Source organism: Sciurus carolinensis, chromosome 5, assembly GCF_902686445.1.
Source record: "Sciurus carolinensis chromosome 5, mSciCar1.2, whole genome shotgun sequence".
Lineage (NCBI taxonomy): Eukaryota > Metazoa > Chordata > Mammalia > Rodentia > Sciuridae > Sciurus > Sciurus carolinensis.
The window spans coordinates 126741911-126768797 of NC_062217.1; the positions used below are offsets into that span (position 1 = coordinate 126741911).

At 44.1% G+C, this 26887-nt stretch overlaps 1 protein-coding gene across 5 annotated transcripts in view; it reads left to right on the forward strand.

Annotated features, from left to right (window-relative positions):
- The window catches only part of Lrmda (leucine rich melanocyte differentiation associated), a 1017541-nt gene that overhangs the window by 545807 nt on the left and 444847 nt on the right, over positions 1 to 26887 (forward strand). For all 5 annotated transcript variants that reach the window (XM_047553148.1, XM_047553144.1, XM_047553145.1 and 2 more), the window contains 3 exons: positions 4620 to 4746; positions 15066 to 15205; positions 25592 to 25709. In XM_047553148.1, the coding sequence (XP_047409104.1) occupies positions 4620 to 4746; positions 15066 to 15205; positions 25592 to 25709 (385 nt within the window). The remainder of the gene's footprint in view (positions 1 to 4619; positions 4747 to 15065; positions 15206 to 25591; positions 25710 to 26887) is intronic.

The following is a 26887-nucleotide window of genomic DNA, read 5'->3' on the forward strand; positions in this document are numbered from 1 at the left end:
CTTTTCTGTTAGACTCTCATAGGCTCTTGGCTGAGAAGTAGTCAGTTGGTAAGGGCACAGAGCCCTGGGTGCCTCTGACAGCTTTCCAGGTATGTACAGGTTCCATCCAGAGTCCCTTTTATTAGGAGTTGGAAGACAGAAAGCATCTAGAGACTGCCCAACAGAACGGACAACAGCCAGCCCTCCCAGGTCAGGGGACTAACCAGTGTGGTAGGCATCAGACATGTGGGTGGGGTCCCCTAGAGTTTCCCTGGCCTCTCCCTGTGGATGTGTAGTTGAGCAAGAAGGGGAGGGTCTTAGTGGGGATCTTGTTTTCTTGCTTCATTTGAGAATACCTGACTTTTCTCCCTGGACTTGAGACCAAATGTGGTTCCAAAGAGAGAGAGGTTTCTCTCACAGGGTCTGTGGTTAACTGTCCCCACCACTGGCTACTGATCTCATGCCAGGCCCAAGTATCACTGCTGGTATAGATTGGGAGGGGAGAGATGGAATTCTTTGCACCCAGCTATATGCAGGGGATTGACTAAGGGGTTCTGGAAGTGACCGCTGGTGGGTTTTATGGCATAGTTCTCTCACTGGTTTTGTGCTGACTCTGGAGTAGGGAGGTCCACTACAAATTCAAAGTTCTTCTGCCTCAAGCTGCCAGCTTGCCCTGGCCCTGGCCTTTCTCCTTCCCTATTCTTACCAATAATCAACTTTCTGGAGAAACATGAAGGAGGCTAAGCTCGCCCACCCAGGAGCAGAAGGGGTTCCAGGGAGCAGTCCCTCTCCTGGGCACACTAACCTGCCCAAGGCCCTTCCACAAGGGCTCCCAGCCACTGGCCCAGACCCGGCAGGGCAGCAGCCGCCTGTTTAGTGCCGCTGTTTTTATAAGCTAATGAGGGCAGAGTGTGAGCCACAGGCGATGATGCTGGGATATTAACTGTGACAGGAAGCTTGATCATAATTATCTTAACGAGGATAGGGTTAATTACAGTGGAAACTTAAAAGTTCTCTCTGTTTGAATCCACTGGAGCCGAATGCATTGTGATGTTTTGTCATTTTGATGTGACTTTGGAAAAGGCCCTGGGACTCTCCTGGCAGCCCAGCCACAGCTCGGGTCCTGGGGGAGCCGAGGCAGAGCCCTGCAAACTGAGATGGTACCTGTGGGTGAGATCACGGCAGCTCTCCTGCCAGGAGCAGGAGGTGGGCGGGCTGCAATGAGCTCTGGAGGTGCTGATTAAGTTTCCAGAACAAACCACCTGCCATCGGGCGGACCCCACTCTCCCTCTCCCTGCCTGCCCTTGGTGGCTCCTTACCAGGTTGGGAAGAGCTGTCTCCAGCTGGCTTCCCTGTGTACTGGGTGAAGCCTGGTTGGTCCCCTCACACCTCTGACATTGCAGCCTCTGCTAGGGAAGCTGGCAGATAACCCTGGATGACAGTCACCCACTCCACCAGGGCACTCATTTTGGGGTGTATTTTGCTGTCCACACACAAGGTTATAGCAGAGAAATTACAGTCCTGTCCTCATTTTCCCTGTAAGCTACCATTGCTGTCCCATCAAACAGCACAGGCCTGCGTGACTCTCTAAAGCCTTTTCTGTCTTGTCATTTCATTTAACAGAGCATATCTATTTGTGGACATCTGGCATATTGGGGTATGTGGTCAAAGATTGTTGCAAATAATTTCTTTCTCCTACTCATTTCTGGAAAACAATAGCAACAATAACCAATAAATATATACATATATATTTTATATTTTAATATATATTAAATATATATTTATATATTAAATATTTATATAATAATATACCTATATATTTTATATTAAATATATATTTTTTAATATATATATGTATGTTTTTAAGTGAAAAAAAAATTTAAGTGAAAAATAAAGCTGTCTTCCAGGTGTATGCTTATTGGCCTCCACATGCCAGCTAAGTTCCACAAATTTTCTCCTCCCTGTCTTCCCCTTCACAAAGTTGTGTCCTCTGCCTCCTGTCTTCAGTCCCTCAGCTCTGACTTTAGCTGATTAAATCATCAAGCGCTTACTATCCTATGGCATGAATACAGGAATTTATTAATTAGCAGTGCCCTATGTACACAGTTCCCTTTTTACTGAGCAGCTAATAACCCTACATGGCAGAAAGAATCTGAGACAGGTGACAGGATTTGAGATGGATCCTCCTGGCTTCTTTCACTGCACTAGGAACTCTGCCCCAGAGCCTGCCCTGCAGGGAGAGAGGTCATCTCTGTGGGGGTGAGCACCCCTCTAGTGTGCCCTGTTTGTCCCTCTTCATGCTGTGTCATTTTGTTTTATGCCTCCCCTGAAGCATTTTTGGAAGGGAGCTTTCTTCTGCTTGCCAGTTGCCAACCATTTGCTGATTCTCATGATAAAAGTATAATATTTGCATAACATAACTCGGGAACAATGTGTCTTTGGATGCTGCCTTTGACCAGAGCCCAGCTGATGTTTGTGCACAAAGGACTTATTAGCTCCCCATAAGGCTGCCTGACTGGAGGCGGCTCTGCTCCCCATTCTCCTGCAGGCAAATGGGCCTGGTCCTGAGAAGCACTTTCCATTAATGAGCATCACTCATTGACCCCTGCGGAGGGAGGGACTTCAGAAGACCCCAAAGGTCCCCTACACACCTCTATGGTTTTGTTCAACTGCCCACCCCCTGTGTCCCCAACACATCCCCAAGCTCAGGGCCTGGGGAGGAAATCAATGCATCAAAGGAGGAAGGAAAAGAAAGGAACCAACCTTTGCTAGTAACGTGTCAGTCCCCTTGGTCTCTGTAGGATCCTGTGAGCTGGAAGGAACCCAGAGCGGAGCATGCAGATCTGCTCTTAAGATGCTCAGATTCACAATGCAAGGATGTGGAGGAACTGAGGTAGAGCCCTAACCCTTCCTGCTTCGATGTGTGTGAGTGGTTGTGCCTCCTGGAACTATGAGGAAGAAGAGAATGGAAGAGCAGGAAATGAAATGTGATGACCCTTCACCCCACATACGCGCAGGCCTGTCCTTGCACGCAGAGCAGGCAGTGTTGACTGTGGGAGCAGGCACGCTCCGGGTGTTTGGCCCTGGTGGGACCACCCTTAGGACTGGCAGAAACAGGCATGCAGGAGCTCTGGGCCCAGTGGAATCTGCAGATCTAATCAGTTACAATGCATTTTACACCTTGCAAGTATCGACTCCCTATTTTGGAGACCTCTTGGCAGAGGTATCCCCAGGGAGCTGTGGATGCTTCAGGAAAGCCCTGGTGCTGAAGTTCACACACCCTCTGTGCACATGTTGCACATGGAAGCACACAACACTGTAATGGAGGTGCTATCAGTAAATGAATAAATAGTGTGGACGACATCTTCCTGATTCGTCACATTTTATAGAGTAGCCAGGGATCCCATGCGAGTCCTCCCTCAGATAGACGTCGTAGCTCAGCTGTCAGCCTGTGCAAGCTCAGCACATCTCCTGGGTCTGGCAGGTGAACGAGCTGGGAGTATGTGTCTGCGTAAGTCTCTGTACCAGGCGGCTTTCTTTAATTAATGTCTGTGTGCATCCGAGCAAGCACTTGTGCAAAACTGCCCCGTGTCACCTCCACCCTGACCTCTGTCTCGTGATGGGTACTCACGAGAGCCCATCAGACGAAGAGTTAACTTTCAGCTGTGTGTGTAAGCAAGGCCATTTCCCCCTTTCTGATACACTCTTTTCCCCCCTGAGCTGGGTACTTAATCCTTTTAGATGCCTTTTATTTACTGCCCCAACATCTCCATTGCTACACTTTACACTTTCTTTTCTTTTTTTTGCTTTTCAAAAACAAAGTGGGAAATTCACATTCCATAAATTAAAGCAGTAACTCCAGGTCAGGAGCTTTGAAGCACAAAAAAATCTCCCAACCCTCCTCCCCGAAACAAAACCCAAAACAAATAAAAAAGAAATAATGAAAGAAAAAGAAAAGGCCCTCTTGGGCTGGAGCGATTATGTAATTCCGCAGATGCCTTGCCTTTTGGGTAACTGCGGGGACACTGGGCAGAAGCAAATTAAGTGATTAGTAAAGAAAAAAGGCAGAGGGAGTGAAAAAAGTCAAAGGATGTGAAGGGAGAGTAAAGGAGCCTTCCTGGCCGTTTCCCCTGCGACCGTACAGAGGAGAACCGCTAAGAAATGATACTTGAAGTTATATTTATTATTGTAAGAGGGGTATGATATTTCTAGGCAGGAATGATGGATGACAACTTAAATTTGTGTCCAGGGAATGAAGGTGAACTGTGACAGAGTTATTTATCTTGGGAATGGAGGTTAGGGTCAGCCGAGGCTGGGTGCCTGAAGGCACAAGACATTGACAAATTTATCCTGCAGGCCGTATCTGAAGCCCTTTGTTTTGGATCCTGGCTACTCACTAAGTGACCCTCATCCTTCATGTTGGCAATGCGTGAAGGATGCGGTGAGTGCCAGCGGCCCCTTCTCCCCCGCCGCCCCCACCCCGGCTCCCGCTACTAATTCTTGTCATTCACTTTGCTGACAGGCACCAAGCCCAAACTATTCCCAGTCCTGAAAGGGAAGGTTAAAATATTTATTTCGGCTCATAATGGCCTCCCTGATTTAGTGCAGGATCATTTTTCCTGTTGCCTTTGTCATTGCAGGTCACTGGAAGGACTGAGCGCATTCAGGAGCCTGGAGGAACTCATCTTGGACAACAATCTGCTTGGGGACGACCTGGTGTTGCCAGGGTTACCCCAGCTCCACACCTTAACCCTCAACAAGAACCGAATATCCTTTCCTCTGCCTGTCGCCCCCACTGCTCACTGCCCCCACTCCCCGCTCAGCCCCACAGTGGTCCCCTCCCACCTGCCCCCCCCCCACCAAATACGTGCAAAATGTCAAATGAGTTTTATGTGTCAGCTAAATTAAAGTATGTGAAATACAGTCCATGGGCAGACACAGCGTTCTGTCTTCTGGCACCCGGGACACTTCAGAGTAATTTATTATAGGTCATTCATAAATGAAATGCACCATTATATCTTCCTGTTGCTCAATTTTAGTGTAGAGATCTAAGTTATGGCTGCGAAGAAATCTTTTTAATAGATAAAAATAGAGAAAGAAAATAATGTCACTGCTGCGGAGGAGGCGAAGCTGGTCCTGTTTGCTTGGGCTTGTGTGGGAGGGCGACCTCTGGTGGGAAGTGGAAGGTAATGCCGCTAAGCAAACTTGTCCTTCTCAGAGGTTTCTGGAAGGCTCCGGTTCAGGCAGGGGTAACAGTTTTGGTAAGGAAGAGGAGAGGGGAAAGAGTGAAGGTGAAAGAGAGGTGTGACGGCCAGGCTTCACTCTGAACTCCCAGGTGTGTACCACACTGGTCTTGTGATGGGGTCTGGAAAGCTATGTGGGCCACACTTCCCCTGAGTAGGTGAGGATCCCTCCCATGACAGACAGGCCTGCAGAGACTGACTGCACTGGAGTCTGCAGTGAGAACAGAATCGGGGAACCTTTTCTGAGGCACGAGGCACAAGCCACACAGCTCCTTCGTTGTTAGAGTTATGGATTATCATGCAATGGGATGCCAACTTCACAATGCAGGTAGTTCTCTCCATCCTTCACACATAGAATACTGCCTGTCATGGAGTACAAGTTCTATAAATATTTGTGGGATGAGCGAATGAGTCATTACCACTAGCTTTTCATTAGTGAGCACTCCCAGGCATCAAGGCTCTGTGCTGCATCCTTTAAGTGTAGCATTTTTCATTCTTACCAGGCACTGTTAGGAGGGTACAGTTTTCCCATTTATCCAGAAATGGAAAGAGGGGCAGTATAGACCCCCACCCCTGTCAGACAGTTAACGAGTTAGGCTCAGATCCCATCTCAAATTGTGGTTGTAGTCAGAGTTCTTTCTGTTCTGTGTGGCTCCAGAGTTGAAGTTCAGTTGCCTTGTTTAACTGATGGAACATCTGAATCCTGGAGGAGTTAAATCACTTGTTCACATGCTTGTAGTAAGGCAGAAACAGAAAAGGGAACTGAGCGTCTCCTCCTAGGTTGTAAATAAATGCAGATGTACCTGTTAAGTTTGACTCGTATGCTTATATCGACTTTTAAAGATGATTGGCAAAGCATTTATTAGCCATTGTCTATACTTCAAGTCATAAGTTAACATTTTCTTTATTCTGTAAAGTATTGTCTCTGTCTGCCCTTGCTGCTGTGACAGAATCCCGTAGAGTAGAACAACAAACATTTATTTCTCACAGTCTGAAAACTGGAGGTTAGGGTTTCAACATATGAATTTGGGGAGACAAACATTCAAATTTTAGCAAGTATGCATCTTGTGGCCATTAATAATAGAAGGAGTGGTGGGGGTTTCCCTCTTCTACCCTCTGGTCATCAAGTGTCCTAGTCATCGTTTGAAAACTTATTACAGCTAGTGTGTCCTGTGGCTTCCTTAGTGGTCTTAGGAGATCATATAGATGATATTCTCAAATCAGTCAAGGAAAGAAGGATTATTAGGCTAGACTCTGTATGATACGGTTCATCACTTGGGTCCCAAGACTCATTTCCTGTGGCTCATGTCACTGTTGATTATCAGAGTCCACAGACTTGGGGTCATTGGTCCGCATAATCATGTTTAGCTGTGTGGCCTTGGATAAGTCATTCTTTGTGACCTTCCTTCTTTTTTTTAAGGAGATAAGTTGAATAGAATGATGGTTTTATTCTTAGTATTGCAGACACCAGAGATTGGGAGCCTCTTGGCTCCAGAGCATTGAGAGATTATCTTTGTGGTTGGGCCCTTTCCAGACTCCATGCCTCACTTTCCATGATGTGTAGCAGTGATCCTGATAGAGTAATGTAATGGCTGGGAGGGGCTGTAGCAGAAGATGCCACGTACCTGTAACCTGACAGATTATATCACTGTGCTATCGTGGTGCACTTTACAGAAATAGATACAGAGGCCAAAGGTTAGCTCTCAGGATGCAGCATGACTTCTTTCCTTTTCCCTTCTCTGGTCTGTGCATATATATGATCATGAAGATGAGCTTCCTCATCTGCCTGATCCAAAAGTCTCAGAATGAAAAGCAGGTAAATGCAGGCACATCATATGCCATCCTCCTTTTCTAACACTTCTGACTCTATCTTTTCAGCCCTTTGATTCTCTTACCTAATTGGGAAAAATGCCCCAGGTTCTCAAACAGTTACTGGGTTCCATATTTCTCTTGCTTCCCCATGAAATATCTTATATGTGGGCCTTCACTGCATAATAATGCTTCCCAAAACTTAAGGGCTTAAAACAACAAATATTTTGTTTGCGATTCTGTAGATCAACTCATTGGGCAGGGCTCAGCTGGATGATTCTTCTGCTGATCTTATCTTGGGTCACTCATGTGACCACCGTGATCTGAGACTGCTGAAGTTGGATGATCTAAGATGGTCTCACCCACATGTCTGGAAGTGGGTATAAGCTGTTGGCTGAGCTGCTCATCTCTAACAGGCTACATGACGCACATCCAGAAGAGGAGGGTTCCAGCACAATGTCTGGTGGACAAGTACTTTGCAAGTTCTACTGGTATCATGGAAGCAGATGTAGAACAAATGTGGGTGTAGAGAGGCACAGCTCATTCCTGCAGCTATCTCATCTCCTTTAAGATTTTAGCTTCGTTTTTCTGGTAAAGGGAACCACTGAACCAAGTAACTATTGACCTCCTAAAAGGCTAAGTATTAGCTTTTTTCTTGCTAGCAAATATTTTTTTTCTATCAAATTCTTTTGTGAAGTTTGTTTTATTTTTGATTTATTTATTTATTTTTTTTGGTTTTGGCATCTGTAGAATTGTTATTCACTCTAATTAATCTGCCTTATAAATCAGGATTTTTCCATTTTGGTTTTATTCACTTTTAACTATGTCTAAACAGTGCTCTGTGTTACGAGGCTCCGGAAACTTGGGTCGTTGGCTTCTTTGTCCCTTTGGCAGGTGGAACGGTCACATAGTATTTAAGGACAACAGACTCTGAGGCCAGACTTCCAGGTCTTGTACCCCAAGTCTGCCACTTGCTTCATGACCTGAGGCAAGTTACGTAACACCTCTGTGCTTTGGTTTCCTCTGAAAAATGGGGACAATAATAGTACCTACCCCATCAGTTGTTGTGAGGGAAGTCTAGATATCTCACCGACATTAAGTTCCAGTAACGTAGTAAATATTTGTATGTTGTTACCTTGGTCCTAGAGAAGTACGTGAACTTATCTGACTTGGAACCCATTATATTCAAGGCCATAGTATACTTCTTTGACTTTTATAATTTAATAGTACCTTAATATTCTACAAGTTGGGCACCATTGGTGAATCATTCTTCTCATTTTTATGGAAAAGCTAGAAGTGTGAGCTTTTGGATGTCGGGTAATTGTCAAAGGTGGGGTTCAATCTAGAACCCAGGTATGCTGATTTCCAGTCCCAAAGCCTGAAACTCGAAGGGGAGGCAGACACTGTGCAAGGAGAGGGACTGAGATGTGGGGGAGTCACTTGCCCTGCTCCTGCTGAGGAAGTCAGCTCATGAACGAGATCTCAGAGTCCACACTCAGCAGCACCAGTCAATTCCTCCCTCCCTATCTGGGTACCTCCTGCTCGACCTCCCATCTTGGTTCTACCAGCCCTCTGTTCCACTTTCATTCAGCCCTCAGCTTTGGTGTCTTGCCTGAAATATCTGAAATCCTGTTTGTCTCAGATAAGCAGTTTGTCTCTTGCTGCGAGCTATCTCACCCTTCATTCTTTGGTTCTTTTAGAATGATCAGGTAGTCACTGGCCATGGACTTGAATCCCCCTCCCTGCCCTTAGATTTTCACCGCTCTCTCCCACCATTGGCATGCACACACTGTCCATGACTCTCCCACTGGTACAGGTAAGGTCTGTGGTAAAGGTTGCAACCATATCACAAATGAATATTCACAGCAATTAAGGAACCAAATAAAAAGAAATCTGAAAATGTAGATCTTTCATCTTTGCACAATCCCATGTTCTCTCCTGTCTTCCCTTTGAGGAATAAAATGACATCATCTAAAATCACATTTCATTTTCTGTTTCCCTGTTTGCTTTAGTATGTGTACTGCAGAGACAACAGGGCTTGAATTGTAGCACCTGATGGAAGAAAGAATGCTACTTGTTACACAGCTAGACTGTGGTGAGCAGACCACTGCATAAGTCAGAAGACCGAACTTGAGCTCTGACAGCAATTTACTGTCCTCTTGGGGAAGTCACTGTGCCTTGTCAAGGGCCTTGATTTCTTTATAAAATGGGTAATATAATATGTACTTCAGATATGTTGCCAAGAGATTTAAATGATGTAATTATATGGGAAGTCACTTTGTTAACACCCCAAGACTTTACAACTTCTTAGTACATTTTCTGTTAGCTAAATCTTCAATGCTTTAAACACTAAGCCCATACTGAAAGTATCTGAGGTACAGAGCCCAGCTGGATGACAGCACATTGTGGTCTCCCCCAGGAACATATAAGACTCTTTATTTTTGTGTTAGGAAGTCATGAGTCACTTTCCCCCCTAGAATGCAGTTTCTTTAGGATCTACATTTGAATCCAGATTCTGCCACTTATTGACTGCGTGACCTTTAACCATTTCCTTAATATTTATTTAGATGTGATAAGACTTCAGATATGAGTATGGATATAAATGTGATAATATGTCATTGTGCTGCATATTTAGCATTCAAAAACCCTTTATTAGGATTATCCGTGGTTAAAATCCTCCCAGGGGTTATAGAAGCTACCCTTTAACCTAGAGCTCAGCCTAGAGTGAAGGATGTGCCCCTTCTCACCTGGGAGACCACTTTAGACCTGAGCAACTGGACATGCACACCAGAAGGCTCCCCTCCTCCTTCCCACTCCAAACTTGCAAGGCAAGACGCTGCTTTGATCTTGGACCTCCGCAGAAAATCTCCCTTGGCAAGCCTAGCCACGACAGCTGGGCTCCGCGATGGCAACTTTCTGTAGACAACGCTGAAAAAAATCTAAACGCCAAGTCCTCCGGAGAAGAGTTGATGAGGGAAACCAGGTGTGTGCTGAGAATCCAGCTGGAGAGAGTTGAAACTCTGCCAGGTAGATTCAAATTTAAAAAAAAGAAAAGAAAAGAAAAGAAAAGTCACTCTTGGGAGAATCCCTGAATCCATCTCCATTGCCATGGTCTTGGTTATCCAGAGACCCCAAGTTTCTTCCACTGATCGCCTCTGGTTAATTTTCCATGCAACTTGACAAAAAGGAATGTGACAAGTTCTATCTCAGCTCGCAATCAGGCAAGACAGGGCTGTGTTTGTCCTCCCTGACCCAGGAGACCAAGGAGCCAATTAAAACTCCTTCTCCTATTTCATGCTGTGGTGGTGGAGTCAACACAGAGATGAAGAGCGGCCCCAGTGCATGTGGGGAGGAGGTGCTAGGGCTTCCTGTCTGGTGTGGGTTTGGGGGAAACCACCTGGATCAGCCCACTTTATCACTTTGTAGGTTGCCGAAAGACTGAGAATGATGGAGCTTCTGTTGCACAAAGTATCCTAAACGTGGCAGACTCTGGGAAATCCCTTAGATAACATTGGCACAGAATAGCTTAAGTTTCTTGAAGCCTGAGGACCCTTATCCCAAGAAATTCCCATAACCAAGGCATTCAGAGGATCTCTTCTTGGTCTCCTGTGTAAGGGCCGGCTCAGGTTTTGTGGGGTGAGAAACTTGTCTAACTTGAAGAAGCCTTCTTAAGATAAAGACTACGTAATCATAGATGTATGAAAAGAATGTTTATTTGAAATAAAAATATATGAAAGCAAACTTTAGAAATTTGCACCAATGTCAAAATACTAAAAATGAAGCCATCCTTTTATATGAGATATGCTTGTATGGGAACTTTTTCCCTATTTTTTCCCCCTACAAATTCCCTTACAGCTTCATTATGGGATGAAATTTTGTGATGTTTTCTGTGAAAAAAGAAAGATAATTCCATCTTAGAGCATGAATGATTGAAGATTGATTTTTATAGTTGAGAAATGTTCTGTTTCGCTGTTTTTGTGGGTTGGAAAAGTTTTGCACAAAGGTCAGTGTGTTAATGGCTTGGTGCCCAGGGTGGCACTATTGGGAGGTGGTGAAACCATTAGGAAGTGGAACCTAATGGAGTTCCTTAGGTCACTGGGAGCATGCTCTCAAAGGGGATTGTGGGACCAGGGCTTCTTCTGTTATTTTTCTTTGCTTCCTGGCTCATGAGGTGAACCATTTGCTCTATTATATACTCCCAAACATTACCATCTGGTATACCCATTAAAAGCCCCAAACAATGGGTCTATCAGATCTTGCACTGAAACTTCCAACACTGTGGGCCAAAATACTCCTTTTTCCTTTATTTAGTGATTATCTCAGGTATTTCATTAAAGTGATGGAAATCTGACTCACCGCTACTCATTACTGGTAGTTTCATCAATACACTATTAGTGAAACTTTTAAGATTATTAGATTTTTGGAGAAACTCTTACACATTTCTTTCATATGTGAGCTTTATAAGGTTTCAGGACATTTTGAGTTAGGGATGTTTGTGTGCATGTGCATTTGCATGCATTCACATCCTCAACATCTTATTCTTCAGTGTTTGAGATAACAGATTTGTTAACCATTACGTCTTCAGTTTTATCTTATCCCTGTATGTTGGTCTCAGTCTGGTGAGAGGTGGAACTATTACTGGAAGTCATTCCTATCGGAACTGTTATAATAATTTAATCAGACACAGAAGTGACTACAGGCTACACAAATATATTCCACTAAGTAAACATCACTCCTGGAAAGTTCTCCTGAGCCAGATCCCTAGGATTCCCATAGCATTCCTGTTGTCACCCAATTCAAGGGGAAATGTGATGGAGAGAGAAAATAGTCTTAGCTGATTTGCATTCAAATAACCTACTTTGCAAATTTTACAAAAATACATGACCATGTGACTGTCTCAGTAGGTCCTTTCCCGGGGGCTTGAAAGGGCCCTGTACAAGCAAGGAGCCCCTCATACATAAGCCTTATTAGCTCTATGTTAAATATACCTATGAAGATGTACTCCAGTTAAAGTAGGCCTACTTCCTCGGTTGGTGACTGCTAAACTTTGGCTTGCTAATCATGAACTGTTGATAAATGACTGAGATTTCAATCCAACCCAGTTGCCCATCATTCCCTCAACGTAAACTTATCCCAACCTTCATACAGTAGATGAAAAAGAACTAAGGTTTTAGGTGTTTGCCCTAACTTAAAAGGTTTGGGTGTGACTTCTCTACCTATAATAGAGAGGACTTTTCCTAAATCATCTAAGTACTTCATCCACATAAATAATTTGAATTATGTCAGCACCAAATCTTGACAGCCAAATCTCTTGTAATCCCACAAAATACTGTGCTGGCCAAAGGAGTGATGAGTTTGCCTAGAATCCTCCCTGGAATGTGGCCTTGGGCTTGAGATTTTATGACAACCTGATAGGCATGAGTCCCAGTGCTCCTTGGAACATCTCATGGGTTCCATGTGTGGGGTAGAGTCTGGAGTGAACCCTGAAGTATTGGGCCTGGGACCTCTGCAGGTCCAGGCACAGGGTACTCCATCTGGGTGACACTGTTGGCTCCTGACCGGTCTTAGGTACTGGATGGGGACTTGGAGGATTTTGAGGAAGGCACTCCAATGCACAGAGTCCCCTGAAGTGCCCCTGCCTGGGTGTAAGGACAGTGCTGGTAGAGTGGTGGCAGAGCCCTTTTCCTTTTTCAAATGTAGCAATGACTATAAAGCATACAAAGCTGGACTCTTCTAGAAAAGTTGAATTTTCCCTGGAATTGTCTGCTACCATTTTAATGGATTATATTTTAGAAATGATTTTCTTAAAGAATATAGTGATTGACTGGGCATGGTGGTCCATGCCTGTAATTCCAGGTACTTGGGAACAGGAGGACTGCAAGTTCAAGGCCAGCCTCAGCAACTAAGTGAGACCCTGCCTTCAAATAAAAATAAGAGGACTGAGGATATAGTTTAGTGGTAAAGCATCCCTTGGTTTGATCCTCAGTACCACAAATAAAATAGTAATGAAAAAGTAGCAAATGAAAATAAAATAGTAAATGAAAATGTTAAAATAGTAAACAAAAAAAAGAAAGATCTGGGAATGTAACTCACTGGTAGAGCACCATTGGGTTCAATTCCCAATATGGGGGGAAAAAAAGAGCAGCATGGTAATTGAACTTGGATATTTAAAAGTGTTTCTTGTATTTTTCCTTCAATGATGAAATATATTGATGGTTGATACCTGGCTGTCCACACCCTGTACTTCCACCATTATCTCCCTGGGTAGACCTTGTCTCTAGGCTTCCATATTAACTCCTTTTCCCATCATTTTTTTTTTTTTTTTTTTTTTTTGTGGTCATCCCTGGATGTTATTTGTGAAAGATTGGAAAGATTAAAGATTTCCATCTCCTTTTTTCTTGGTTTAGGAAATGGAGAGGATATTGGCAAATGGAAGCCAGCAGGGTTGCTATTCTTGCATCTTTTGATTGCTATTCTTTTCCCTCCTGGGCTGGTGCTCTGCTCATTGGTCTCCCTCTTGCTCCAGCCCAGAGTATACCATTTGCTATTGCATATGATATGAAGAGCATGTGGTATGAAAAATGCCTGGAGGAGATTACCTTGGAGAATAAAAGGAAGACACATGCACTTCAAATATCTGAAAGCTCATTGTATGGAAGAGAAGAATGCCTTATTCTCTGTAACCCCAAGCAGTAAAATTTGGTCCATGGGTAGAAAGAAGAGGAGGATTCCAGCCCAGAGGAAAGAAAATCTCGTATGATTGTCAGAAATGGAATGTGCTGTCTTGTAGTGACCCTTTGGCAAGTGTGTTAGGGATAGAATCAGACATGGGTTGAATGTGGAGTTCATTCTTCTCTGACAAGTTGAGGCAAACTTTAAGAAAGTCTGGGTTAACATCCCAAGATTCCATAATATACTGACAGGGCTGGCTCAGCCCTTTTCTTTGTTGTTACCTTCTTCTCCTAGGGTCAAGTGAACCTCACTTCTTGAAATTATACTCTGAGGCTTTGATTCTCATATATGGCATTTGCTTTTATGTGGGAGTGCCTGTGTGCTGTGCTGCCATTCCCTGGCAAGAACCATTTCAGTCTGCTGATATTGACTGATCTGCTTCATCTTATGCTCCTGGTAATCATGGCCTCCACTCATGGTCCCTCTAGTCATCACCTTGCCCAGGGCTCAGCTCATTAGTGTGTGGCTGAAGCCAGGAGCTGATATCTGGACTAGGGTAAATCCTTTCCAATACCTGTGATTCCATGCATCTTTGACTCTTGCACGTTTGGTTTGGAGGTCTCAGTGTTTGTCTTGATTAGACACTGAATCCCACTTGGGGAAGGATCATGGAATAATCTTGCCACCATGCACCTCTGTCTTTTCTCTTGCATTCTCTTCATTGAATATTAGATCAGAGCAGGGTCTCAGGAAATGTATTTTGACCTGCTTGGTTTGATGAAACCTATTCTAACTTACTCTGATCTTTTCCTCCTGATTTCCTTCTCTTTTACCCCAACTCAATGCTTTTTTGCCATCAACAAGGTCACTGAGCAAAGCTTAGCTTCCCTGCTGGCTCTTAGAAGAGGGGGCCAGTCCCTGTTGGCATCCGTGCCATTCCCATGTGTTTCAGTGACAAATTGCTTCTACTAAGAGAGAATATATTTTGAATGAGGCCTTCAGAAATAATTTCCAGTTTTTATAACTAGAGAAAAATGAAGTTTTATAGATTTGCATATTGCAGAATGTTTTGTTATATGGAATATGCTTTTTTATATTTAAAGGAAGCCACAGTGGAAAGGAAAGTGTGATGAAACTTAAGTTCACGCATTCTTCCTCAAGTGATCTGGACTTAGTCTGACTTGTGCAGAGAAAAGGTGGGCTGTTTCCAATAGTGAGAGTGAAAACTTAGCATGCCCTCTACCCACAGCTCAGTCATCACATAGGAGCAGAATCAGTTGCTAGGCTGTGCCTGTCACTTATGCCTGATGCTCCTTGCTAAGCCCTTTGTCTTTCTGGACTAAGATCCTTAACCTTTGTCACATCACTGATTTGGAGTGTCTGCTCGATCACCTGGCAGAAGTGACACCAGCTCTGGAGTACCTCAGCCTGCTGGGTAACGTGGCGTGTCCCAATGAACTGGTCAGCTTGGAAAAGGATGAGGAAGACTACAAGAGATACAGGTAAGTGTCCTTATGGTGGGAGACAGGGAAAATAGTGACTTTGGGGGATGATATTATACTGTGAGGTGCATAGCTGATGTTTGCTAAATATCAATGGACTTCCCATGACAATGTTTAACTTCTACCTTTTGGAAACCTAGAGTCATTGTCTCCCTTTGTTGAGGTCACAGGAGCCAAGAAGGATGCAAGCTGTTGGGTGGCCTAGGTCAGGGGTTGACAAACTTTTTTGTAAAGGGTCAAATAAGTACTTTAGGTTTTGCAAGTTGTATTGATCCTATTGCAACTATTCAGCTCTGCTGTTGCAGGGAGAGGTAGCCATAAATAATTTGTAAATGAATGGGCTTGACTCTGTTCCAATAAAACTTTATTTGTTAAAAAAAAAGCAATAGGCTTTGCTTATTTGCATATTTGACCACTCTTTCTGTGATCAGCTTCAGAGTCATTTTTTGGAGAAAGGCCTCTTCTCACCAAAGTTTAGGGAGTTCATGTACAAGTCCAAAAGGAAGTCCCACAGGCCCATACTGCTCCTCTGTAAAACTATGCTTCAGTGTCCACCAGTCATGTACTTCGCTGGGCTCCAGGTAAAAATGATTCTTTTTCCTCTCTCTCTCTCTCTCTCTCTCTCTCTCTCTCTCTCTCTCAACCATCTGCTTTGAAACCCCTGATCCAACTCACCTCTCTTAAGGAGAATTTGGGTGGCTTGCTTGACCCTTATCTTATCTGTTTTACTAAATTCACTTTTGTCACTTCCTCATTTTAAACTTGGTGTACTCTCATTCTTGATTATTGTCTTATAAATGATCTTTTGTGGATGTAGCTTCTCTCTGCACCATGAAATAGGCTCTGATTAACATACCACCTGAATCAGTGTGAGATGGAGGGAGGAAGGCAGGTAGGGGAGATAGATTTGGAAAGGCTGCGGAAAGAGTATAAAGATTTGGGGGAAACTTGTTCTTTTGGAGCTCAATAAGATTCTGTGGTGACCATGGAGGAATGTACTGGGGGCATTCATTTTGAATAAAGCAAAGCTGAAGAAATATTGAAGTCTACTGAACACTGCAGATAAAAAAAATACACATGTAAGAGGGTAAGACTGCAGCAGAAATTCAGTTATATTTCTTTATACAGAAGAATTTTGTACCGTTCACTTCATTTTCTACATTTTTTGATTAATTTAGAATCTTGGTCTATTCTTAAATCATCTTAGAATAAAACTCTAACCCTACTTTTAAAAAAAATATAGTAACTCTTTCTCCATCATAAAGATTTTCATTTGGAATGTGATACTATACATTTGGATATGAGTTCTGCTAGAAATATGGTAAATGTACAGCAGGTAAATATTTACACATTTCTAAATCATCACTTCAAGTTGCTTAATCACTTAGAACTTAATTTGCTTCTGGAACACTTTTATCAGTTTTGAAGCATTTATTAGCCTAATTTCACATGTAAAGGGGTCACTAAAACTTATCTTCTTGCAGAATCTTATTTTAAGATGTATCTTGGAGGGTCAAGCAAAGCCCCCAAATTTTCCCAAGTAAGAATTTTTAGTAAACCAAACATTACTTGGGAAATTCTCATTCGTTTTCTTTTCTTTCTTTCTTTCTTTCTTTCTTTCTTTCTTTCTTTCTTTCTTTCTTTCTTTCTTTTTTTTTTGTACAGATTTTATTAATTCTATAAAATAACCAAACAAAATTTAAATATGTATATACTCACATATATGAGACTGATATGAGTCTGTGTATCCACAGCCATATCCACACATGTTCATTCATTCATGGAATCAAAAATTATGTGTGAATTTAACTGTAGGTAAGTGTTTTTAATTTTTCCCCCCCTAGAATGAGAGAAGTAGCATTAGGGAAGTTTTCAGTTCCATCACATCTGGTGTGGTCTCAAATAGAGACAAATGAGGCATATAAGGTTGTGAAATGAAAAAAGCTAATACTATTATTTTGCTATGATAACTGGTCATATAAAGCAAAATGCTAAGACACATAGCATAAGAGGTCAGATCAGAAGATCTGACATGAGGTTCATTTTTAGCAGTGGGAACCTTTAAAATGCTGAGGACTGTTTTGATCAGAGGTTCCTTAATGGTCTTTGAATCATCTAAGGAATTCTCATTCATTTGGTAGCAAATCCAACAGAACCCTCCACTGGGGATTCTGCTGTTTAATTGGCACTAGCATTCTGAGACACTCTGCTCCCAAATGGTTGTCATTGTCCTTTACCATCTCACATCATTTTAAAGATTCCCTCATGTATTTCCCTTACTATTACATGTATTTCAACATGTAGAAAATAGCTTCCAGTGGGTAAGAGCTGGTCATCTTGTCTTTTAAATCCTCATCAACACCTAATGTAGCGGTGAACATGGAAAGGGGCCTTTGTAACTGCAGGAGGTGGTTTGAAATTACTTTTTCTGCTTAGCAGCTGAATATTTATAGGTATATTCAGGTACCTTTGGGTACCTCAGATGCCCACTGCCATTTGGGATCAGATCCATTTGGGTGCAACAAAGGAAGTTTACAGGCAAGATACAGTCATTCGGACTCAATCCCAAGTCCTGGATTTGGGTCATGATTCTTTGAGGAGGGATTGATTCTATATGAGTGCTATATCTCATGGTCTAGCCTGGGTACCCATCAAGCCTGTCCTCTCTACCCTGAGTCTGTTTCCCTAGAAGGATTTGAATCATGGGACTGGAAAGGCTGTTTGTTAGCACACATACGGTAAATTTGCTATGAGGGACGAGATCCTAGAGCTTACATGCAGCCAAAATCACATCTGATCAAAAATTACCTTAGAAAATCCACATATCACCCATAACAATAGCAAGATGCTTATACTCCGAGAGAAGCAGTAACTAAGAACAGCAGAGGGAATGTTAAATGCGAGTCCATGCGGTTACATATTTGCTGCACAGCATCTGATTGCAGAGTGGAATGGTAGGTCAATTCTCCAGCATGTTTAATTTTTTTATTTGTTTATTTATTTATTTTTATTTTTCATTGTTGACTTGATAAGCACTTACCCTTAGATGTGGACGAGATAAATGTGTGCACGATGCAGTTCCATTCTGTGGCCTGTGAGCAGCTCTGATTTATTTATTCTGGAGTTTGTGCTTCATTTGCCCCTGAGAAATTTTAGGATTTCACAATGTGACTTTTGAATTCAGAGTTCCTGTGGCATTTGCATTTATACAAAGCAATGCAACTGCCTTTTTTTTTTTTTTTTTTTTTTTTCCTTTTGGTAAAATATTTCCTGGCCCTTCATCCACAAAGCGTGAGGTCTACCTTCTTTCTAGCTGTTACCCAGAGTCTAATAGTGGAGCCTCTATGTAAATTTATGTGACATTTTTCACTGGAAAATTGCTTAAAAAATGAATGATATTTCTACAGTTTACTGTTTTTCACTTTAAGTACATTTTCTGACAATATGTCTTCTATTAATCATTTAAGCAATAGTAGGAGCCTTAAAGGAGTGTATTCAGAAGCAAGAACCCATGGTTCATTTAGTGCTGTCTAAAAAAATTTCTTATTGATTGGCATCCTCTGTGGTTATGTGATGTAATATTTATAATATGTCACCCAGCCATACATCAAAACAAGTGTGTCTGTTGTTTCATTTCCATGGGAGATGTTGATTTCAAAGGGGTCAGCTCAGTTTTAGGTCACATTGTGGCCAACCACTGGACCAGAAATGGGAAGTGACTAGATTTATGTAGCAATTGGAAATGGCATCACAGATCCTTGGGTTTCTGTCAAGTCTTCCCTCCCCTCCCCCCAGCCCACCCCTCTGGCTTCCTCACTTACCCCCTGTGCACCCAGTTGGATTTTCTTGGCACACATCCCCACAGTAAAACAGGCTCATTAAACTTCTACGTGAGCATGAACATACTGCTGAGCTGCTGAGTAGCGCCCCGGCCCTGCTGGGGCAGGAGCGAAACCATGCCTGGGGGTTCCCTTTGCCATTCATCATGGTTCATGGCTGAGAAATGTCCATGACCGCATCATTATAGAGCTTAAGCCTGCCTCGTGCTTTTCTATGTGGTCACAGTGCTGTTGTTTGGGGATGAATATTAAAGAGAGGTGAACGTAGTCTTAACAATCTTTAAGATCTGGGTAGCAAGGCTTGGGCTAGACCACCCCGGTGCTAAGAAACCACAGGGGGCCTCTGTAGACTTCAACACCAGACACAGTAACGAATCAAGAATGGGAAGCTTGGGTGCCCAGAGTGGTCTGTTGCTTATCTTCTCTCTCAGCCCTCTTCTTTTTTCTTTCTTTTCTGCAGAACTATGACCTGAAAGTCAATAGCCCACAAGTGTTGGACTTCACTTTTCAAATAAGGGAGTTAGGCTGGTGGCTCTGAGCTCCCTTCTGTTCACTACACCTTGGTCATGAATTCTCTCCTGCTACTGCCACCTCTGGTCAGCCTCTCCTTCCTCCCTCCCTCCTCCCCAGCACATCCCTCTGTATTTCTTACAACTTTAAATTATTTAAAATGTGACACCCTTTCTTTGTTCCCTGGTAGGAGAGCAGCCCTGGGGCCTGCCCAGTGTCTGTAGCACTCAGTCAAAGGGAGGGAGGGACCCTGTACCATCTGCAGGCTGTCCTGGGCTGCCACCATTTCCCACCGAGTAGAAGCTGTAAAACTTGTGGCTTACACAACCCAGTTAGCATTCTCCAGCTAATCTACAATCTGGGCTTTGAAGATCACAAGAAAGCAAAGGTCACGACCCAGAGATCAAAGTGACAGAAGCCCACAGAGTAATTGCCGGTTACCCTCTGTAGAGGGCCTTGGACTGTCCTGTGGGTGTATTGTTTGCACAGAGACTTCAAACATGCTGCCGGTGAACTGTGAGGAAAATCAGCTGGCCTTCGCCAGTTGTCAGGCATTCATTAATGCTGTAGGTGAGCTCACCTCGGCTCATTAGAGTGAGATCATTGTCATCTCTCTGAGCATCTGGAGCTATTCCACTCACAGTGTTTGTTCATTACTTCTTGGTCTTTATTGGCTTTTTCTCACCATCCTCCTTTACCTGGAGGCGTGGAGGGTTGGTTACATAGGAAAGTGGTGTAACAAGAAGGGATGGTATGAAGGCATTTATTGTAAATCAATTTTGAGGCATGTAGACTTTAAGCAAGGTGGGGTCCAAAGGAGGCTTATCGTTTGGCCCATCCCTCCATGGTGCAGATAGGGAAACTGAGGCTCTGGAAGGCCACAGAAACAGAACCAAGGTCACCCAGCAAGATAAGCTCACAGCCTCGGCTCTTTCCTGTGCTGTTAGCCCCAAGTTTTCCGTTATGAAGGCCTTCCCTCCTTTTAATTTTCTGCCCCTTTAAAAAGCCTTGGTCTTTCAAATAAGCAGCACATAAGCCACTGCTCACATTTTTTCTTTCATTAATGAGATATTCAGCAGTTGATCAGTGCTTTTGATCAGAATGAGGTAGCCTGCTGTACTAAAAGGAGTTGATGTCATCAAGTCAGCCGCAAAGAAGCTCCAGGTTTTGCTGGCACTCTCACCCTGTCCTGTTGTGCTTTGTGAAGGGTTAGAAACAACTCCGGGGTCCCTCGTGGCTGCCTTTCAGAGCCCAGGTTGTACATCAGTAGCAGATACCGTGTCTCCCTGCTCACTGTGCAAGGGGGCGTATAGAATGCCCTACGTGGGAAGAAATGGAACACACACCAGCGACCCCAAGTCCGGCCCCCTTAAGAACTAGAAGCTTGGAGCTGGATGTGGTGGCACACACCTGTAATCCCAGAGACTGGGGAGGCTGGCCCAGGAAGATCACAAGTTGGAGGCCAGCCTCAGCAACTCAGCAAGACCCTGGGCAACATAGCGAGGCCCTGGGCAACGTAGCGAGACCCTGTCTTAAAATTTAAAAGGGCTGGGAATGTAGTTCTATGGTAAAATAACCCTGAATTCAATTGTCAGTATCAGGAAAAAAAAAAAAAAAGAAAAAAGAAAAAAAAGAAAGAAAGAAGCCCTGGAAATTTGGTATTTCTTGAATAGAATGTTAGAGAAAAATTACAGTAGCCACCATTCACCCATGCTGCAGATACTCCCATCCAGATACTGTCGATCCATTGTGGTTTTTCTGTGACTATACCTTCTTCCTGGGGTAGTAGATTGAGGCAGGAGGAAAGATCACCTCTCACTTTTGAGGTCTGTGTGAAAAATGCCAGAGCCCTGGGATTGGAGCAGGAAAAAAAAGTTGATTTTAAACAAAGAGAAACAAAATGCTTTCCAATGTTTCTTTTCTCCCCGTTCCAGTTTTACCTCTCTCCTTAGAGGAGTCCTTTAAGAAAATGGAATATTCTTCATAAAAAGAGAGAGTACCCAGAAAGCTGTGGGTGCTGGTCTCACTTTGAGAACTCTCTTTTCAGACAGAGACAAATGGGTGTTTAAATGCCCTCCCGGGCCTCTGCTCTCCTTTTGATAACCTCACCTTCCATATCACAGCCAGGAGTGGCTCTGACTCCCACCACCCCAGCCCTGGGGGCTTCCCCCGAGCCACCTTGAGAAGGTCAGGAAAATTGGAGTCGCCCTCTGGAGCTAGGGATGTGAGACTTCGAACTTAGACGGATCTCTTTTCATTAAGCAGTGCCCTGGCTTAACAAGCAGTTTTATAAATCTGAAGCTGTCTCCGGGTGTCGCAGGATTTATAGACGGAGGTTTCTGCCATAAAGTGGTTTATGATGGCTGCCTTCTGTGTTATTAGTAGCTGTCTCTTCCTTCAACCATTGCTGTTTGATAATAGCCTTAAAACACCCAGAATTACTTACCTGCAAGCCCTATTCCCGATAGCCCCTGTTGACAGTCTGAATAAGTTTACTGCCCTTTTGTTGTACTTTACCTTCAAAACAAACTGATTGAACCATCAATAGCTCTCGGAAGCTGACAGAGGGACGTCATCTGGACTAGCCCTTGTGATTGCAGGTTATCTGGGGGAGTTAACCTTCCTGCATTGTTAACTGAAATGTTTTATGTACTATGCAACTTTAGGATACGGCTGTGATAACCCCAGTAACTAAGTAATACATCACGGTAAAGAGATTTTGGTGCAACAAATAACCCTGGATTAAATTTACAAGGGTTGAATTGATATTGTAAAAGCCTTCATTCTGTGGCTTCGGGAATCCTCTCTTGTATTTTTATGGCAAACTTGTATTACACTCAGGATTGAAGCTGCGGCTTTTGACACCCTGTCATGACCTAGAACAAAGGGAAATAGATCTCCCAAGACCAGGATGGGACAGGCAGGCAGGAAGCCCACTGACTTATCACTGGGCAATAATGTGTGGAGCCAGTTCTGAGCCACCACGGGGCAGGCCGATGTGGTAGACTGGGCCGCTGTCTGAGCTGTGGGGACCACAGACTGGGCCGGGGCAAACTGCTAGTGGACCTGGGAAGGAGATGGTTGGCTGTCTCACCACGCTCGTAATTCCCAAACCATTATTCCTTATGCTGTTATTTTCACTAGGACATTGGTTCTCAGCAGGACAGCAGCAGCAGCATCACCTGGGAACTTATTAGAAACATAAATTCCAGGCCCCACTCCAAACCTCCTGAATCAGAAACTCTGGGGATGGGGTGCAGCGATGTGTGTTTTAACAAGCCTCCGGGGGCTGCTGATGCCTGCTCCAAGTTGAGAACCGCTGTGCTAGAACATAAGCTCATTGAGAGCAGAAACCTTCTGTTTCGTTCATCACGTTTTTCTCAGCCGCTCCTGGCAGGTGGTAGCTGCTCTATAATTATTTGTTGACTACGTACATGAATGAAAGAAGGTACCTCTAGCAGAGGAACTTTGCACCCTGGGCTGAGTCTCACACCCCACTGTTGGCAGTGAGTCTTCCCAGTGTCCCCAGACCTCTCTGAGCAGTGACCCCCTGGAAGCCCAGGCTGGCTCCACAGGATGGGAGTCCACTCACCCTGAGCTCCCGGGGGTGACTGGCAGCCTGCGTCATGGGCTGTCTCTTCGATGGCATAAGAAGAGCACTCAGAAAACAGCAGCTCTTTGTCATCTAAAATTTCTAACGAGCTTAAAAGCCAGCACCTCTCTCTGTCTTTCTCCTTTGATTTCAGGGCTGTGATCCAAAGTGAGGAGAAATGACAATGTGCGGTCTGTTGTCACCGTGGTTCCTGCCAGCCCCATGAAGGCATCTTTCACTCCATCATTAAACATTGGCTGATTTTCTAATACTGATGTGTTCTTCACCTGAATATTCATCTTTTCCCACCCTACACTTAGTGGGTGTCTTTACTCCTTGGAGCGTCACTCCTGACATATTGTTTCTGTCTGTACATGTCTTTATTTGAAAGACTCTGTTGTCATCGAGACTGCCGCTACAAGCAGAAGATGGAAGTTTTCCCTGACAGTGTAAGGCCGTTGGGAATTCTGCTGAGGAATAGAGAGGACATTTGGGCCCTTTGTGGCACTTTCCTGATTTTAGAGGCGGTTAGGGGGCATTTGGAGAGAGAGAGAGAGAGAGGCTTAGGGAGAGACAGGAAGGGAGGTGATAGATTGAGGCCAGGGAGGAAGCAGGAAGTAGGGAGTCCACTTCCGGGTCCTCAGGCTTTGGTGTGGACAGTGCTCCAGAGGAAAAGCATGACCAAAATATTTTGCGGTGTTCTGACTTGGACAATGAGTAATATGAAGGCTGTTACCTGAGGGTTCTAAACAATTGTCTCTGGCTTTTGAGTGATCCCTCAAGTCTTTAATCTAGACAAGTATATGAAGGGCACTTGGAGGTACAAGATCACCTTGAGAAGGTGGGCGGTGATCCTGGGAACCCCAGTCCCTAGTAAGGAAGAAGGCTCGCTGCATACCCAAGCAACTCCGTGGCCAAAGGCTAAGTGCTTGTGGATTTGGTTCTTTGAAGCCTGTTTGAGATTTTCTGTTCCTTCTTTCCCCCTTAGATTTCAGTTATTCAGTGAGTATGGCAGGCCTCTTTCTCTCTACTCCCATAACTGCTGTGGTTATAACCTCTGGCACTTAGCTACACTGATTTCTAATTTTTCTGTATGAATTTGTCTTCCCTATTACTCTCAAAATCTCTTTGATGGTAGAAACCATATCATAATCACCTACTTATCTCTAGAACCTGGCACATAATAGATGCTCAAGAAATATTTGGGAAACTAAAATGAATGGATATGTTAAGGAGACTGTTCTAATGTGAGTGTTCAAGAGGTGGTGAGGGCAAACAAGGAAATTTGTGCCTGCCTTCAAGAAGTTTTATAGTTTGGATAAGGACATCAACTGAACACCAAGAAAATAGAGAAGAGAATGCCACGCTGTACAGTGCTGACGGTGTATTCTAGGAATGTGAAGAAGTAGCTTTCATGGAGGTTGGGGCTTGAATGATGAGTGAAATACTGAGAAGGCTGGTGTAGAAAGGAAATTACAGATTCCCTTGTAGCTGATCCTTTGCTCTTGACATTGGCTACTCACCTCTTGTACTTAATTAAGCAGGATAGAATCTAAACAGTTGCTTGTTTGATTGATAGAGCATCTGGTTTGGTGACTCACTGATGTGGGAGAAGTATAGGCAGGTGTCTAGATCCTATACGGCCAAGTATGTCTTCTTGTAAACTCCTTACATATTGCTTGAGGACAGTTCATCACACACATCGCCACCAGCTCATCCCTGCAGTCCATAGTGAATAGCAAAATGTCTTTGCAAAGGGAAGGGAGGCCATAGAGCAGTTGTTGGCCTATTAATATCCCCTTGAAAGCAACTCTCCTTGCTTCTCCTTGATAAAGATAATCTTCATAGTGCCACAGTGGCCATAACCCAGGGATGATGAGAGAAAACCTCCTCAGGATCCCTGCCTGAGTCCTCAAGGAAGCATTTCTCATCTGCACCTGTTCCCTGCTTCTCCCATGGCCATCCTGGTTATTACATTCCAGTTGTCTGAATGAAAAATCAAGGTCTCGTGTCTTAGCTCCAAATTGAAGATATGTTGTTGTCTCAGAGATGAGACAGATGCAGAGGAATGGCAGTGACATAAATGGTACAATCAAGGTGTAGGTTAGTGTCACTGGGAACTCCCTATGCAACAAGAAGCTGGGTTCACTCTCCAGAATGGAAAAAGGGGAATGTATTGACAAGATCGTAATGGCTATTTCAGGTAGGGAGCGTGTATCTGCCTTTGAGTCAAGTGCAGTCATTACCATGTGTTTCTTAAATTCAGTTGTTTCTAAGAACCATTTGAGTGATTGTTCCTACTTTGTGAAAGATGAGAGGTAATTCAGTAGCTGAGATCTAGATTGCTGAAGACATACTGGTGGATTCCTGAGGATCCCACGCATCACCTGGTCCTGGAGGCTTAGCCCCTCCCTTCCTGAGTCCTGTCTGACTCTTCTCTTCCAGATGCTTTGTTCTGCACAAGCTGCCGAACTTGAAGTTTCTGGATGCCCGGAAAGTAACCAGACAAGAACGAGAAGAGGCGCTGGTCAGAGGGGCCTTCATGAAGGTGGTGAAACCCAAGGTGAGCTGCCTACTTGCTGGTCTTCACGAGGGATTTATATATGCATACTGGTCACCCTCCAGAGCATGGAGGACATCCTCCTATGAGTTTAGAATGCAGGCTGGGTCTCATACCGGGATTCATCCATAGATCTACTTTGGACCAAATGTGGAATAGTTTTGGGTATACATTGGATCTCCCGGGGACCCAGGGCAAGGGGACCTTATTTGTAAAATGGTCTCAACTAATAAAGCAATACCATATGCAGCTCAGAGGTGAAGTTTGAGGGTGCATTTCAGGCCACTTCCCCAAAGATGTTTCCAAAGTGGGGCCTCTGAGGGTCTGGAACTGAGAAAGGAGAAAGCATTAGATGTGGCCTATTTCTGGGATGGGCAGGATCCCTCCAGGCCTTCAGAGGGGCGTCCCCTTTGGCATGATTTCCTTCCATCACAGGGGAGGATTCTGCAGCTCCTGAGATACTGTTTGCACAGAAGGAGATGCTTTGTGACAGTGTGTCCTGGGGCTGGCATGGGCTCCCTATGTGTAGCTCTCCAGAGGTCATTGGATAGAGTTTGCTGACCTTTCCTTTACCAGCCGAGTCAGCGGGGTGGCCATGTACATGAACATGGTGTCGTCCTAATGGCAGTTTCGATGAGGCAGGGGAGATCAGGTTTGGGGTTTTGGATGTAGACACAAGGATATTTTCTTGAAGACATGGACAATTATCTCTTTTGGAGGAATGTGGGTCCTTTCATGAAAACAGAGGCTGGGGAATGGACATGATGACCCCTGATGACCCATAATGTCCCCTGATGACCCATTTGGAGAACCCTGGGGCTCTGTGGAGCTACCTGGTCACCTCCCATGCTATTGTAGTTAGTGTGTTGAGAATACCGGCACAGAAACCCAGAGGCCTAGTTTGGCCTCACTTACTGACTTGTAGACCTCGGTACATGCCTTGCAAGTGATTAAGGGGGGAAAGAAAAAAACAAACAAAACCCAACCAGAGCAGAACAACGGAACCTCTTCCATCACGTTGCTCAGTTGGCAGCAGACCTCAGGCCACTTTCCTTCCCTGAATCCATGAGGTGCAACTGATTTCCCGTTATGCTGAATAAAATTGCTAACAGTTGTGGAAATATATGATACGGAGGGTATAATACTGGCAGATAAATGTATTGTTACCTGTTTCAGCATGT